Genomic DNA, 16802 nt, shown 5'->3' with positions numbered 1-16802 from the left:
TTTTTTTTTTTTTCACTGCCACTCCACCTTAACCATTGCTCCGGGGACGCCAGCATTTCTTTCTGATCCCACTGCATCTCCTCGTCAAAATGAAAATCAGTCTCCGTGTGCTTGCTTCCCTCAGTCATCCTGCAAGCCCTCTATGGGTGGTGGACTTAATCAAGTCACAGACTAAATCCTCCTGGCTTGACCCCATCCACGTGGGCTCTGAACAACTAAATATCTTTGATGAAATTCCTCTTGGGTTGTATCTCGCAGCTCAGCGCGGCTTCCAAACTTTGGCTTCTCGTTGTCAGCCTCTTTTCAGTTTTGCTTTGCAGTGTATGTGGTGTTTCCCAACGTATTATACCATCTTTCAGCAACACTTCTCATTTTGTACAGGGCAATTCAAAGTTGCGAGTCAGCCCATCTCGTTCCATGACCTTAACTCCCTTATGTTTGTGGCTCCCGAATCTGGGTCTCCAACCGCAATCTTTCCATCCATCCTCTGGACCAGACCTCCACTTGGCTCGTAAACTTTCCGTGTGGACATCCTGCGGGGGCCTCAGACACCCACTTACTAGATCAGTAGCTTGTCTTTCCTTATGACTTGTTTCTGTATGTGTTCCCTGTCTCAGTAAATGATGTAACCTAGTCACCAAGGAAACTAGAAATCTTGGACTCCTCCCGGTGATCTAAGAGGGAGTGATACTTAAATGAAAGTGATAAAACTGTTTGGAAACGTTTACAGACCCCAGGGAAGGAGGACCGCTCCTTCAGATGATACACTCCTTCATGATTTGCTGTTCCTGTGGGAGGCAGGCTCCAGGGGGCAGAGATAGGGTCTGTCTTGTTCACTCCTCTTTTCCAGGTGGAGGAGCCGGACTGTGTTTCGTTCAGTTTTATATTCCTGGTACCCAGCTCAGTGCCTTTCGCTGAGTAGATGATCCATAAATAATGTGGGTTACGATAACTTAGAAGTGTGTAGTTCTAGGTGTTTTCTCAAAATTTTCCATCCAGATACCTGTGTTGACAGAGGAAGATGATGGTCCCAAAATGCAAAGTTTGGGGGTACCCAAAACCATCCTCACTTCTGACACCAATTGCAAGTTTTTGCTAAAAGGACTCCCAAAACTCACTGGAAGCTATTTTACTTTTGCTTGTGGTTTATTGCAGCAAAGGGATACAGATTAAAATCAGGCAAGGAAAGAGGTGCAAGGGGTAGAGCCCAGATTTCCACACACAGAGCTTCCAGTGTCCTTTCCCCATAAACGTGTAGATGGTATTAACAAAGATATGTGATAGTATGCATGCTAACCAGGAGATTCACCCAAGCCTTGGTGTCCAGTGTTTTAATTGGAGTTCAGTCACGTAGACATAGTAGACATAGTTGATTGCCCATATGGCTGACCTCAATCTCCAGCCCCTCCATAGGTAAAACTGATACAGTGTGGCCTGGAGCCCCATGAGCATAAAATCTTGGGGGCATATAGTATAATATTTTGAAAATGTATGCAAATTTTATATATTAGTCTCTAATACAGCTTTTAGTTTAATATATAAAAATATTTAAAATGACGTTATTAAAACTGATATTAAGATAACCACGTGTATCTTGTGGCTCTTTTTTAAAAAAATATTTTATTTATTCATGAAAGACACACAGAAAGAGGCAGAGACATAGGCAGAGGGAGAAGCAGTATTACCATTACTTGTGAGTAATCTCTGCACCCAACGTGGGGCTTGAACTCATGACCCTGAGATCAAGAGTCATAAGCTCTATAGACTATGCCAGCCAGGCACCCCAAATTACAGCATTATTAATCCAGATGCTCAAGTCAAAAGTCACTAAGTCTTATCATTTCAAATTTAAAATATAGTCTGAGTCCAAACACTTATTACCAAGTCAACCTCTACTATTCTTCTTCTTTCTTGCTTGCTAATTTTCATAACATTTAATAATCTTTAAAGTTGTTTAGATTCATGCATTGTATTTAGTGGCCATGTCTCTTCATCTCCTTCAACCTGAAATGGCCTTTCAGTCTAACATTCATGATCTTGACATTAAGATTATAGAACAGGTATCTTGTAGAAGATGCCTCAATTTGTCTTGGTGATGAAATGCAGGTTACAAATCTTTAAGAATATCATGAAACTGGGTGGCTCAGTTGGTTGAATGTCTGGCTTCAGCTCAGGTCATGATCCTGGCATCAAGGCCCATATCGAGCCCTCTGCTCAGGGGGAAGCCTGCTTTTCCCTCTCCCTGCCACTCCACCTGCTTGTGCTCTCTCTCTGTCGAATAAATAAATAAAATCCTTAAAAAAAAAAAAAGAATATTATGAAAGTGGTGGTGTGTTCTTCTCATTGCATCCAATCAGTAGGCATGTGATTTCATTTGCTTTAGTACTGATGATTTTAACCATTTCTTAAAGGATTTTAAGTAGTCTCTACACCCAACTTGGGGCTCAAACTCACAACCCCAAGATCAAGAGTCACATGCTCTACCAGCTGAGACAGCCAGGTGCCCCTGATCTTTTGTTTAAGGTAGTATCTGGCAGGCTTTTCTACCATCAAGTTACTTTTGTCCTTTGTAATTAATAAGTGTTGTGTAGGGAGATATTTGAGACTAGGTCAATATCCCATTCTTCATCACATTATTTGTCCATGTATATTAGCATGGACTCATGGTTTCTTATTTTATCCAATGATCTATAAACTATTATTATTTTTTAAAAGATTGTATTTATTTATTTATTCATGAGAGACAGAGAGAAAGAGAGAGAGGCAGAGACACAGGCAGAGGGAGAAGCCGGCTCCATGCAGGGAGCCCGATGTGGGACTCGATCCCAGGTCTCCAGGATCAGGCCCTGGGCTAAAGGCAGTGCTAAACCAGAGCCACCCGGGCTGCCCTAAACTATTATTATTTATTTTGATGTTGAAATTATTCTGGATTTGGCCTGTGGGAGCCCCTTTAAGCTGGTTTCTGTGTCTTTTGGATACATCTCAGCTCAACTGCCACCTGGTCTGAGAGGACTTCCCTGATGGTGCTACCTATACTCTTTCCCAAGTTATGTTTTAATTCACACATGCCCTATTTGTATCCATGGCAACTAGAATTACCTAGGTCTCCATGTTTATATTTTATCTTCCCCAGCTAGAATGTGAATTTTTTGAGGATACAGACTTTATCACTGTATCTCCAACACCTAGAATAGATACTCGATAATCACTAAATTAATGACTGAAAAAATACATAATCCCCACTCTTAACTTCCTGTCATGTAAGAAATGCTAAGAAGAGGATGGAGTTATGGAAAGAGCATGGACTGTGGAGCCAAATATTTTTATCCTAAAAAGTTGTGTGATTTTGAGTCCTTTACTTTATCCCGAGTTTGTTTTAGCTCTCCTTTCAGATAGCCTTCATAAGTTTACATTCAACAACTATAGATTGATTTGCTTCTTGGTTTGCTTTTTTTCCCCCAAAATCAAAAGTGTATATATTTATCCACTGATACAAGATAAGACCAGAGCCTAGAACTTTCTGCTCCCTTTGAAATTGCTTAGGTTAAAAGCCAGCACCTGTAAGACTTGGCTTCTACCTTACACCATACATAGAAATCACTTCATAATGAATTATATGGCCAATTATGAAACTAAAATAACTAAGTTTCCAGAAAAAAACATAGGAAAATACCATCATGACATTGAGAGAAGAAAAAATTTCTAAAACAGGGGACAGAAATCACTAAACACAAAAGATTGGTAATTAGTTAAAATTTAACAAAATCTGTTTATCAAAATAAACAAATCCCCAAATCCCAAACAGAGCCAAAACACTTCTTAAAAAAAAACTGAAACAAAACAAAAATTTGCCATTATTCTGGCCTGTTCCTAATTTGCCAGTGTTTGACCTTGCACTAAGACCAACATACTGACCAAAAGTAAGAGGTGTGTTCACCATGAATAGACATGGAGAAAAATTAGGCCACATACTACTCGGGCTACATATGATTCCAACTATGTGACATTTTGGAAAAAACAAAACCACAGAGACAATAAAAGGATCAGTGGTTGCCAGGGTTGGAAGGGGGAGGGAAAAGGAAGAGATGAGTAAGTGGAACACAGGAAATTTTTAGGGCAGTGAAACTGTCCTGTATGATATCATACTGGTGGATAGATGACTTTACGCATTTAACAAAACCCATAGAACTGGGGGGCCTCAGTGTCTCAGTCGGTTAAGAGTTTGACTCTTGATTTTGGCTCAGGTTATGATCTCAGGGTCACAGGATCAAGCCAAGCCCTGCATCCGAGTCCAAGCTCAGTGGGGAGTCTGCTGGAGGATTCTCTCCTCTCAGTCTGCCTCTCTTTCTGCTAGTGCATGTGCTGCTATAGATAAGTAAAATCTTAAAAAAAAAAAAAAAAAGACAACCAAACTATAGAAGTGCACAGCACAGAGTAGATCCTAATGTAAACTACTAAGTTTAGTTAATAATGTTTCAAGACTAGTTAATCAATTCTAATGAATATACCACACTAATGCAAGATATCAAAATGGAAAACAGAGGAAGTGGGGGCATATGGAAACTGTACTTTCTGCTCAATGTTTCTACAAATCTAAAACCATGCTAAAAAATAAAGTCTATTGAATAAGATAGAATTATAAAGTGAGATCAGGATTGTTGCTTTTGTGTGAAGTGATAATACAATATCTGTAAAAAGTAACTTTTTCACTCCTGCATTCACCAACCTGTGAGTCATTCTAATTTATGTACTTCCAGCAATAGGTGGTTTTCAGTTTAAAGGAAAAAAAAAATTGACTTCATAGGATTCAGAAAACCCAAAAGGCTAAGTTTGTTAAAACCTTAATTTTATTGTCTGTATAGTTAACAGTCTGAAAGAAAACTCAGTGTTATCAACTATAAATGTGGGTGATACAGTATATCTAAATTATTTCTGATTCTGAGTAAATTATTTTTAAATAAGAGTAACCACATATCAAATTTTAATTAATGAAATGAAAAGCCTGCTTCTGCTTTTTAACTTCTTTAAATGTAATGCCACTGTTTTCTTATGCCTTGCTGAAGGTGAAACATGCTTCCCATAATCCTTAGAAAATGTTACACTACAAAAATTATCCAGGCTTAAAACAAGTTCTAAAGCCAAAGGCCGATCTTCTTTGTGATTGATAAATACATGTCTATCCAGAAATGCAACTTGATCTCATCACTTGAAGTAAGATTTCTATAAAAATTGGTACATGTAAAAAAATTATTTTAGGTATTTATTTCCTATTGAAATACTTGAAACTTCCAAAAAAAATAGCACTGTAATTCAAAAACTCTTGTTGTTAATAGCATAGTCCCACCTCTGCCTTTTCAAAGTAATGGAAATATATGAGACATATATCAGGAAACAAGGAGATTATAATTTAAATAAAACCAATGACAGCATAAAACTTATAAAGGTGTAAAACTAGTCAAACTTTGTTATATAGTAAAAAAGACAAATGAAGCCAATGGCCCACTTGTTCCAGACAGTATCGAAGACAAGACTAGCACATATACACACACAGACAACATTTTGTTCTAGTTATTTCAACTTGTACAGTGGTCCTCACTGAAAGAGGATGAAAAGTTCAGAAAAATACTTTTGAAACCTCACCAAATTACGTGTAATAGCAGGTTTTTGCTGAGATTTTTTTCTGTAGGAATGAAAATGATAAGATTGTGAAAATCCTAAGAAAGTGGTATTAATTAATAAGGTTAATAAGAAACGTATTTTGGCAAATTGAGATCTTAGGTGGCTCAGACTCCCTTAGGTGCTCCTCCACATCAGAAGGGGACTCTGTAAGTGTTTAGCCCAAGTGAGTGGGAGGTTCTTTTCAGTACACTCGTAGTTTTCCTGTCAGTGACTGGATTTATTACCATATAGATATAGCTTAGTCTGAAAATTTACTGAATAGTCGGAAAGGACTATTAGACTATGAAAATTCTAGTACAAATACACTGAGACATCATTCCTACCCTAACACTCTATTCTCAAATAGAGAAATGTTCCCTATTAGTCTTAAAAAATGTGAAAACACTCAATACTTTAAAAATGGAAAGAATGGAAAACACTGAAAAGTACATGATCAACATGATGTTCTTTAGCTATCTAAAAGTATGCAATTCTTTGGTTCTAAAAAAGTCTTTTTTATAAAGTAGGCTTCCACTGCATTTTAAAAAACATATATCAAATGTTAAGTCATTACAGTAATTTTATAAAAAGACTGATAATCTTTCAAATATTTTTTGTCATTATTAAAAAAAATTAAGAGGCTGCAAACTGTCATTGATGCGAAACAGCACGTGACCTCAAGGGAAGAAACATCTCACTAGAGTTTCCACAAGTTCCTCCATCTTCTAACTGCAGCTCTGGTGGCAAAGGAGGAGCCCCAGGGTCCCCAGGCCTGGGAAGTGTAGTTGAAGAGAAGGTGGGATTTTCAGTTCTGCCAACTTCTAGGACAGGCAAATTCAGTGAAGACTCAGTAGAAAAAAAAGGGGCTGTGCTGGATTCTCCTTCTGGATGGTATATGACAGTGGATGCTCTCAGTTTTTCAGAGAAATTACTTTCATCTGAATTTGATCTAGAGAAGTTGTTTGTGGCTCCATCTGGAAAAGGTTCACAGCTGCTACATTTCAGTCCTATGATAAAATTATTCAGATGTAAATGAAAAAGTAACTAAAAAAATTAAGCCCATACCTATCTTGTACATTTTTAGAGATTACAAGCTGGCTACCACATAACCAAAATTTAAACAGCAATTTATAAATTTGGTCATAATCCATTTCACGTTTCATTTGCTTTTCCCAACCGCCATGAAGTGCACCATTATTTTTATTCCTAGATAAGGAAATAGTCTCAAGGAAGCTAAATGATATGCTATCATTCACATTTAATTTGTATACTTATATACTTAACCACTGAATGACCTAGAAAATATTAAGTAGCCCCTAAAATTTTTCATAAAATAAGAAACAGCTTTCAAAACTGCTATTCTTTAGCATTCTGGCACAAAACACATTACCTAATAAAAAACAAACTTTAAACAGACCATATGCTCAAATTCTGAGCTAAATAATACCAAGTACGGATTCTTGAATCACAGGGTGTTAGAAGTGGAAGGGATTTCAGAGGTCCCCTGGATAACTTCTCACTAGTATAGATGAAAAAAGAGAGTCCCCAAATAGTTAAGTCATACCCAACCTTCCAGAACCACTTCCTGGGAAACTGAGAACTATAACCCAGGTCTCTTCACATTAATAATGTCCTGGTTCTCAAACCTAATGGTCTACTTAAATGACAGCGGTTGTTCTGATCAAAGAATTTTACCTTATCCAATGGGTGTAGCTAACAATTAGCCTCAGGGTAAAAGAATAAGCACAAATTCTATCTTTCTATTAGTCTTAGCAAATATTTAACATGTCTATAGGCACAGAATCTCCTGACTTGAGAAATTTTATGTAAAATCTGCAAAATCTATAAAGTATATTTATAGATCATTTTTCCCCCAACAGCTGTTCAACTTCACAATACCTTCAGCATTTCTGATCTATGCTATAGAAACTATTTTCTGAAATATGGCTCAGGAGGGGAGACTTCCAATGTGTCCCAATATGGACTTACAGAGTTTCTTAAGGGCCTAAATTACTCTTTTCTGGATCCCCAGTGCCTAGAACAGCTGGAGTAGAGCTACATCACATGCACATTTATCTCAACTGTCTAGAGAAAGGCACAGGGAGAGAGATGGGGTTTGTGGGGAGAGGAGGATTTAAACAGTAGAGGCAATTCTGTGTAGTATTCCAATTAGTGAGTGTGTGCTCCGGGGTGAGGGTGAGACACGGCAAGTCATTCATCAACCTTTGTTCCCACGCCTCTCTCATGACATGTAACTCTAGTGTTTAAAGCTATGGATAATTTACATAACACGATTCTTACAAACATATGCCAATCGCTTCATTCTGTGATCAACTGGTGGAAGAACCATTACAGTTGGACTTATTACAAATACCTTGCCTTATATATTTTTCTTCATGTGTTATGTGCATTTTCAGGGGTTACTTTTGAATAGACTGATCTTCTATCCTGCAGACTTGAGAAACAAACTCCTATGTACACCAGGATTTCATTTTTGTATAAATGGTATTGTTAAATGAATATAAATACAGAACACAGAGTGATATTCTAATCTTCCAATGAAACGACAGAAGGTTAAAAAAATGTAAATCAAATGTAATTCTGAAGCTGAAACTTTTTGAATAAAAACAAAATGATGATTTCTTGATTTGTTTTGTATTTTGCTTTTAAAAGCATTGTTACATTTAAACGAATTCTTGGACACCAAAATATCTTACCTTTCAGATGTTCTAGTTTTATATTTCTAAGTTTCAGCACTTCATCTGTAATCTTCTGAATCAGGAAGTTCTGTGTTTTTTCTCGCCGAATAGATTCAACCAGTGTATCTAGTCCTTTGGGGTTTTCTTGTAAATAGTCTAACAATTTTCCGGCCCTTTTCCTGCTTGATGTTCGGCAAGAAATTTCTTCAGTGTCTTCTCTACTGAGTATTTTTTTTGCACGTAAGTGATCAAAATGTCTCTCAGCTATGATTTTTTCACACAGGTATACACGCAGATTTTCTAAAGCCTGAAAGACATAAAACTGTGCTTCAGTGCTTTTTTTTCACCCTCACTTGAGGAAATCACATAGGTGACTGATCATTAGTTAGGAATCTTAATTGGTGAGAGAAAACGTACTGAAGTCAAGAGGCTCAGACCTACTAAAATCCATGTTATTAAGACGAAGGGCCAAGTAGACAGAAGTAGGTCCCAGACTAAACATTCCTTGCAGCTTTTTTTTTAAGATTTTTAAAATTAATTAATTAATTCATTCATTCATTCATTCATGAGAGACATAGAGAGAGAGAGAGTCAGAGACACAGGCAGAGAGAAGCAGGCTCCATGCAGGGAGCCCGATGCGGAACTCGATCCCAAGTCTCCAGGATCAGGCCCTGGGCTGAAGGCAGCGCTAAACCGCTGAGCCACTGGGGCTGCCCTTCTTCTGTCCTGTTTTAATCTCATCTTCACACCTATAAACCAAGGCCACGCTATTGAGACAAGGGAATAGGTCTAGAGCGCCCAGGTCCATGGAAATAGGGGAGGTATGCTCAGGCCTCCACTTTCAGGGGTAAAGATGAGGGCAGAGGCTTCCATACATTTTAGTTACCATTTAACATGGAATCCAGGATTAGTCAGGACCAAAGAGGATAACTTAGCGAGGTCCCATAATTTATAACCTTCTCATGTTTATTAATCTTTCATTTTCCTGGGATGCCTTGGTGGCTCAGCGGTTAAATGTCTGCCTTCGGCCCAGGGCGTGATCCCGGAGTTCCGGAATCGAGTCCCACATCAGGCTCTCAGCATGGAGCCTGCTTCTCCCTCTGCCTATGTCTCTGCCTCTCTCTGTGTGTCTCTCATGAATAAATAAATAAAATCTTATAAAAATTTTTTTTTCCATTTTCTTAGAGTAAAACCATAGAGTGTCTATCCTAGAGTATGAATGTCTTTAAAAGAGCATAACTATAAGAGCCCTTAATGTGTCTATCTTTGGAGTTAGTTGGAAAGACTATATTCTAACTCAGTGAGTCAGGGGGTAGAAGGAAGTGGGTGCCGGGTGGGGTGGGGTGGGGGAGTACACTAAAGCAATAGTGAATGTTGGAAGAAATTAAAGAGATGAAGAAAAGGAAATCACAGAAAACAGGCTTAGATCTGAGAAGTGCCTCAGGGGGCTTAATGAGCAGACGTGGGTCCCACTAAATAGCATTAATAATTTGATGCCAATGACTGTTTTCTAGCTCTCCTACTTACTAGATATGTGATCTTGGGCAAATAACTTAACTCCCTGGGGGCCTCTGCTTCCTCATCTGAGTATTATGAGGAACAAAATAATATATGTAAAGTACTTAGGAAAGTGCCTGGTACATAGTAACTGGTCAATATAAATGTTAGTGATGAAGACAATGATGACTAATTTGACTTACATTTATCATGATGAGCTAAAGGCAATGGAAGATCTTAGAAATATTTGAGTACATGGTGGCACAAAAGTAGGCTGGGTGAAGGGTCCCTATAGTTCTCAGCCACTGAGCTCCCACATTCATTTATTTGTTCACGCAACAAACTCTTCATATATCTAAATACCCAATATGCCAAGTGTTGAGCATACAAATATGAACAGAACTTGAATCCTGTATGCAAAGGGCACACAGTCTCGTTGGAGTATCTATCAAACACAAGCCAATAATTATCATACAATGTGATATGACCCAGAAAAAAACCACAAGTATTAGGGAAGTACAGAGTAAACAATTAACTGTACCTCCATGATCCGGGAAATTTAGAGAGGGTATACTTGTAGTATGAAGGTGCACAGAGGAGAATACTAACAAGTCTGGGGTAGTTGGGATGCAGGGGTGCATGTGACACTGGTAAGAAATTAAGCTTAAGGAATTAAGCTTAAGGAAAGGAAAACAGGTTGTATTATGGAAGAGTTTTTATAACATGTTGAGAAACATATGTTTCCCTGTAGCCAAGAGTCAAAGGGTTTATAAATAAGAAGTAATAAAATAATAAAAACTTTTGCAGAGGACTTGGGGGAGCAAAAATTGGGAGACCCATAAGGAGACTGCCACAATATTTTACATAAGCTATGTTGAGTGCATGAATTTAAGCAGTGAGGATGGAGGGAGAGAATTGATTTTAAAGCTGAACTCCTTGAAAAACCTCATCTGCTGTCATCTCTACTACTTACATACTGATGATCCCCAAATTTGTGTATGTGATCAAGACTTTCTCCACTTAGACATCCCAAAGCTACTTGAATCAACTTGTCTAAAACCAAATTTGATATCTTTGCCTGTCCTTTCCATTTGATAGTCTTCACTCATTTGGGAGTACCACCATCCAGCTGATCATGCGATAAACCTTCAACTCATCCTCAACTTCCTCTCTGTTGCTCCCTTGCCACATCTGATCACCTACCCACCAAGTCCTGCCAACTTACCCCTTGTATTTATCAAATCTGCCCCTTCACTTCATCTTTATCATTAGCATTGCCTTAGCTCAGGTCTTCGTCATACGTTGCAGGGACTATTAACAAACAAGACACCTAGCTGTACTTCCCATTTTTTTCCTCCCACTCAAATTTCTCCTTCACACATCTATCAGATCTTCCAATTTTTCAAGAGAAAATGAAAATCTGGAGTGGAATTCTACTAATATTGAAATGTTGTCAGTTAATTTTGTAAAAATTTAAAACAGTGTGTTCCACCAACTTAAAAGATAAAGTTCCTCAACTTTGGCAGAATAGTAGAGAGGTCAAGAGTATGGCTTTGAATAAGGCCAATGTCAGTTTGGATCGTAATTTGCCATATACTTCTTTAAGAACTGGGGCAAGAAACTTAAGCTAAGCTTCAGGTTCCTTATTTGTAAAATAGTGATAAACACTTACCCTGCAGAACCTCTAGAAGGACTCAGTAGGACAATGAGTATGAAGGCTTGACACAGTCTCTGATACACAGTCAGTACACAATAAGTAACAGCTATTTGATAATGGCAGACAGGGCACTTCATAGGATGGATCCTGCCTCTGGAGCTTAATCTGTCACCACCTCTAACTGTCCTGGTACTTTGTGTTCTACCTAAAACTGTCACTGTGTAGTTCTTCATGTTGTCACTTTATCTGATTTTCTCTTCTCATACCCTAAGTCCCTATTTATCATTTATGATTCAGCACAGTGGTCACCTCCTTCAGGAAGCTTTGTTTAAACTCCCCAGAAGGAATTAGGCACTCCTCTCTTCTGTCCTTGTAGCACCCTGTGCATATACTTCACTTTTCTACATACCACAACTATACTTCCTATCTCCCAATTCATTTCTATTCTGTATCATTACTCTTCTCAGCCACCAAGAACCTCGTCACTGTCAAATCTCATCCTCATTTGTCTTCATTTTACCTCTCAGCAGCATGGACACAGCTGACCACTCCCTCTCCTTGAAATACTGGTTTCGTGAATACCACACTCCCCTGGCTCTATTCCCATCTCTGTGGCTATGACCTTTCATTTAAAACAAAAAACAAAAAACAAAAAAACCAAAAAACTCCCCTATGATCTCCCTTTTCCCTTCTAGCTCTCAACTTTCTAGGTGAACTCACTCAATCCCACAGCTTGGATCTCCTTTGTGATCTTCAGATTTGTAGGTCTAATTGCTGATCTGACATTTTCACTCACCAGTCTGACTCTACTCTCTTTCTCAATTCAATCCATCACCAAATCTTAACATTTCTATTTCAAAAATGCATCTGGAATCCTCCTGTTCCATCCATTTCTACTGCTTTCCCCCTGATCCAAATCACCATCAGCTCTTAACTATATTAATTCCATGAATTAATATAGTTTCCCTCTTCTCACTTTTGCTCCCTTCCGTCCATACAATAGGCAAAGGGATTAAAAATATTAACATAGTTCTTCAGCAGACCCCTACTACACTTGAGAAAAATCCTAATACTTTATTACCATCTGTAAAATCCTCCATGATCTGGCTCTAGGCCAACCTTCCTAACTTCTCAGAGCACCCTCTGCCTGTTTCCAATTTCCCCAAGTCACCAAGGTCTTGCCTGTTTTAGTTCCTTTACAAACCTTACTCTGCCTAGAGGATTATTGCCCCAGTTCTGCTATATTCTTCAGCAACCACTTTAAATGTAACCTTCCCTGACCGTCCTATGTCAAGTTGATTCCCCCTGCTACTGTCTCAATACCTGTTTGTCTCCTTCATAGTACTTAGCATAATTTGTAAGCATATATTTGTCTTCAACCTTAATGACCTATATGTTTGAAGCAGGCAAAAACCACATTTGTTTTGTTCAACTCTGTATATCCTGCACTTAGCAGAGTGTCAAGTAGATAGTGTTCTAGATGAATGCAAAATTCATTGCACTTATTCTGTAATTTGCAATTATTAATTTATGTCTGTTTCCCTCCTTCCAGGAAATTAAGCTCTTTTCAAACTGGGATTGCGTCTTAATTTCTAATTTTCGAATTGTTAGAACCATGCATACCTCACAGCAGCATGTAATCCAAAAGATGAGGTAAACAAGTTGATGGGGGCAGGGGGAAGGGAGGAGCATAATGAAAGAGTGGGACTTTCCAGAAGGCTGGGGTGGTGGCATACTATCCATCAAGACAGAGAATATAGCAAGCAGCTTTGGGGAAGGGATGATAAAAAGTTCAATTTCTGACAAGATGAGGAGTGTACAGAACATAAAAGTAAATTTCCAGTAGATATTTGGAAACAAGCATCTAGAGTTGACAAAGAAGGAAGTGCAAATATTTGTATGATAATTTTAAGACTGAGGTCATCAACCATTTTGAAAATAGCATGAAAAAAATCTCTAAGAAAAAAAATGTGCACATACATTTTTTTCATAGACCTCCTGAGACCCCTTCATGATTCCCCAAGATTATGAATTGCTGAGATAGCTGTAAATTGAAATCATGGAGATGGATAGTATCAATGAACTGACAGGGAAAAAAAGTGAATAAAGACCTGAAGACTGGGGATCCCTGGATGACTCAATGGTTTAGTGCCTGCCTTTGCACAGGGCGTGGTCCTGGAGACCTGGGATCCAGTCCCACATCGGGCTCCCTGCATGGAGCCTGCTTCTCCCTCTGCCTGTGTCTCTGCCTGCCTCTCTCTCTCTGTGTCTCTCATGAATAAATGAAAAAATATATAAAAAAAAAGAGAAAAAATAAATAAATAAATAAATAAAAAAGAGACCTGGAAGACACTCTTCACAACTGTGTTTGTGTACAGGTTTTATATTTATGCCCAACTGTAACCTCTCACAGCACTGCTGTAAAGATTAAATGGGAACATTGCAAATTATGTGACAAAGATTTTGGAACACCACAGGCTTAGCTCTTGAAGTGCATGGTTCCACTGGCACCAATCTTATATAAGACAACACTCATTTATTCTGTGGTAGTTATCAATGTCCCGGTTTTATCTCGACTAGAATATAAAGCAGAGGCCAGATTATCTTTTTTTTTTTTGTATCTTTCCAGGCCCAAGGACAGTGCCTTCCATATACTAAGCGCTCCATCTGTATCGCTGAATGAGCAAACTAAGGCACAAATCCCTGTCATATCCAGTTTCCTTCTGTTAATGAGTCATTCCAATTGTCATTATGTAATTATGAGTGCAGTGTAATAAACCTTTCAAGGGAGAAAAGGGGGTAAGCATCTAAGGTAGATGAACATCTAAAAAAGCTGCTGTCTTGTCCAGTTCACAAATATAATTCTGTATTAAGTGCTGCAGAACTCATTTTCTGTTGGGTTTCTGGTTTTAATTCGAAATTACACGAAGTATTTTGGGGGTACTCCTACAGGTCTCACGTGGCAAAACAAGTAATTAAAAGCAAAAGAAACGAGATACCTCAACAAATAAGTACTAAGATTTGTGCAGTTCTGCAGCATCCAAGCAAAAGGGCATAATTTAGGTACTGAATATTTTCAGCATTTACCTGTAAATTAATTTTCGGCTACACCCACCCCCCAATTTAAATATGTGGGCGTTTGCTTACTAGGGGAATTCCAGGTTGTGCTTTCAGCTGTTGAGCTTCCCCCAACCCCCCTTTATAAGAGAGTTTCACATATTTGCTCCACTGCTTGGAGCCTTTCTCGGGTCCAGCTGTCGCTCCAGGTTGGGCCAGCAGCCTAGGGAGTGTGACTCAAGGCGGAACCTGGGCAGTCGACTCCCGACGACGCGGCCCCAAAGCGCAGGGGTGGGGGGTAGAGATCCCCGGGGAGGAGTGGAGAGTCGGCAAGAAGCTGAGTGCGGTGAAACGCTCCACTGGACAGGGTTTCAGAACCCAGCGACCTAAACGTGGATTAACAGGTCACGAGGGGTCGCTTCCACCGAGGTCCCTCGGGCGCCGTCGTGCAGCAGCGCCCGGACCTGGAGCCCCTCGGACCCGCAGGCTCCTGCTCCTCTCCGGCTCGGACTCCCACTCCGCGTTTCCGCTCTCCTCGCCCGCCCGCCCGGCCGGGCCTGCCCCTGCCCACCCGCGACCCCCGGCCCTCGGCGGCGCCCGGGCAAGGCTGGCTACTCACGTCCTTCTTCACTTCGGTCAGGTCCTCCTCGGTGAGGGACGGCGCAGCGGGCTCCATGGCGGAGGAGCGGGGTAGCGCCTCTTCCGGGTCCGGGAGCTGCGGCGGCACCGCCCGGCCAGGCAGGGGACTCGGGCCTCCGGGTGAAGCGGCGACAAGGGCAGGCGGAGCGGGTCGAGAGGAAGAGGGCTGCCGCTTCCAAAACAGAGGCTCACGGACGAGCCCGTAGAGCTTCCGGCTCCGCCTCTGGGGCCGAGGGCGCCGCAGACCTGGGCGTCCCCCAGCGGGCTCCGCGCTGCGCTCCTTCCTCTCCCGGAGGCGCCGGCGCAGGCCCCGCCCCCCGACGAGGCGGGGCTGGCCGTGGGGCCCGCCCCCTCCCAGCGGGAGCCAATCGCTGCCGGCCCGGGGCCCGAGCCTGGCCCCGCCCCCGGCCCCGCCCACAGCCCCCGCGCGTCCTTTGCCGGGAGCGTTTCCGTGGGTGGGGCCCGAGGCTCCTCCCGCCGCAGGCCCCGCCTTTGCGGACCGCTCGCCGGCGGAGGCGGGTCTCTGCCGGACCGTCCCCCCCGGGCTCCTCCCCTTTCCCCAGACCCCGCCCCGCAGCTTCCGGCCGCTGCCTTAACCTACTGAAGCTGTGGGGTTAGATACCCGCCTGCTCGGACGCGGCCCGCGGGCAGCTCCGCTGCAATAGTCAAGACTTTTTTTTTTTTGTCAAGACATTTTTGAAAGAGAAAAACCGCCTATAATCCTTTCATTTTAGCACTCGATTTAACGTCAGCATGCTTTTTGGTCACTTTTTTATGATCCTGTTTCCTTATTTGTTCCATCTGTGTGATGAAGGGATGTCTACCTTACATCCCTTATGGGCTGCTGTGAGAATTAAATGATACTATATATGTAAGGTTCTCAGAGGTACTTGGCATACAGTATGAACTCCGTTTATGATGATCTTTTACTACCCAAACACTTATTGAGTCCTTACTAATATGTCTAGTCATCTTATCTTAGAAGAATTCTATTTTTATGGGGGAGACTGATAAGCAGACAACTACGCCCAGAATGGTATCTAACTACTAATGGAAGTGTATACAGAACAACATGAATAATGAAGAATGGGGACACCTGGGTGGCTCAGTGGTTGAGCATCTGCCTTTGGCTCAGGTGGTGATCCTGGGGTCCTGGGATCCAGTCCAGGATCGGGCTTCCCACAAGGAGCCTGCTTCTGTCTCTGCTTCTCTCTGTGTGTCTCTCATGAATAACTAAATAAAATATTTTTTTTTAAAAAAAGAATGAATAATGTGGATGAGAAGTTCAAAACACAAGACAATGGGCCCAAGACAATGGTTTGGACAACATGCTGAATAAACTCCGTGGTATTTGAAGCAGTGAGGGTAGACAGGACAAGAGGTAGATAGACAAAGACAAACTTGGGAAGTCCAACATTTTTTGAAAGTAAACTCTACACCCAACATGAGGCTTGAACTCACAACCCAGTATCAAGAGTTACATGCTCTACCCACAGAACCAGCCAGTGGGATACCTCTTGAGAACTCTAACATTTAAAGGAAGGGAAAGCAAAAGAACCAGAAAAGGACAATGTTGCCAAAGCCACACAGATGTC

The 16802-nt window shown here is 40.8% G+C and overlaps 1 protein-coding gene across 1 annotated transcript; it reads right to left on the bottom strand.

Annotated features, from left to right (window-relative positions):
- Positions 1-4825: 4825 nt before the first annotated feature.
- On the bottom strand, positions 4826-15511 carry BCL10 (BCL10 immune signaling adaptor). The gene is made up of 3 exons (XM_038541501.1): positions 15188-15511; positions 8376-8664; positions 4826-6665 (listed from the first exon to the last, which is right to left on the bottom strand). The coding sequence occupies exons 1-3, from the start codon at positions 15242-15244 to the stop codon at positions 6310-6312; spliced, it is 702 nt and encodes a 233-aa protein (XP_038397429.1). The 5' UTR covers positions 15245-15511; the 3' UTR covers positions 4826-6309.
- Between the last annotated feature and the right edge of the window lie 1291 nt (positions 15512-16802).

This window comes from Canis lupus, chromosome 6, assembly GCF_011100685.1.
Source record: "Canis lupus familiaris isolate Mischka breed German Shepherd chromosome 6, alternate assembly UU_Cfam_GSD_1.0, whole genome shotgun sequence".
NCBI classification, from domain to species: domain Eukaryota; kingdom Metazoa; phylum Chordata; class Mammalia; order Carnivora; family Canidae; genus Canis; species Canis lupus.
This window is presented reverse-complemented; position numbering and strand designations above follow the sequence as displayed.

Excerpts from the sequence above, each read along its gene's own strand:
- BCL10 (XM_038541501.1), bottom strand. The coding sequence starts at position 15,244 with ATGGAGCCCGCTGCGCCGTCCCTCACCGAGGAGGACCTGACCGAAGTG. Across the intron at positions 8,665-15,187 it reads TGACCGAAGTGAAGAAGGAC|GCTTTAGAAAATCTGCGTGT; the intron begins GTGAGTAGCCAG and ends TATGTCTTTCAG. Across the intron at positions 6,666-8,375 it reads AAAACTAGAACATCTGAAAG|GACTGAAATGTAGCAGCTGT; the intron begins GTAAGATATTTT and ends ATTTTATCATAG.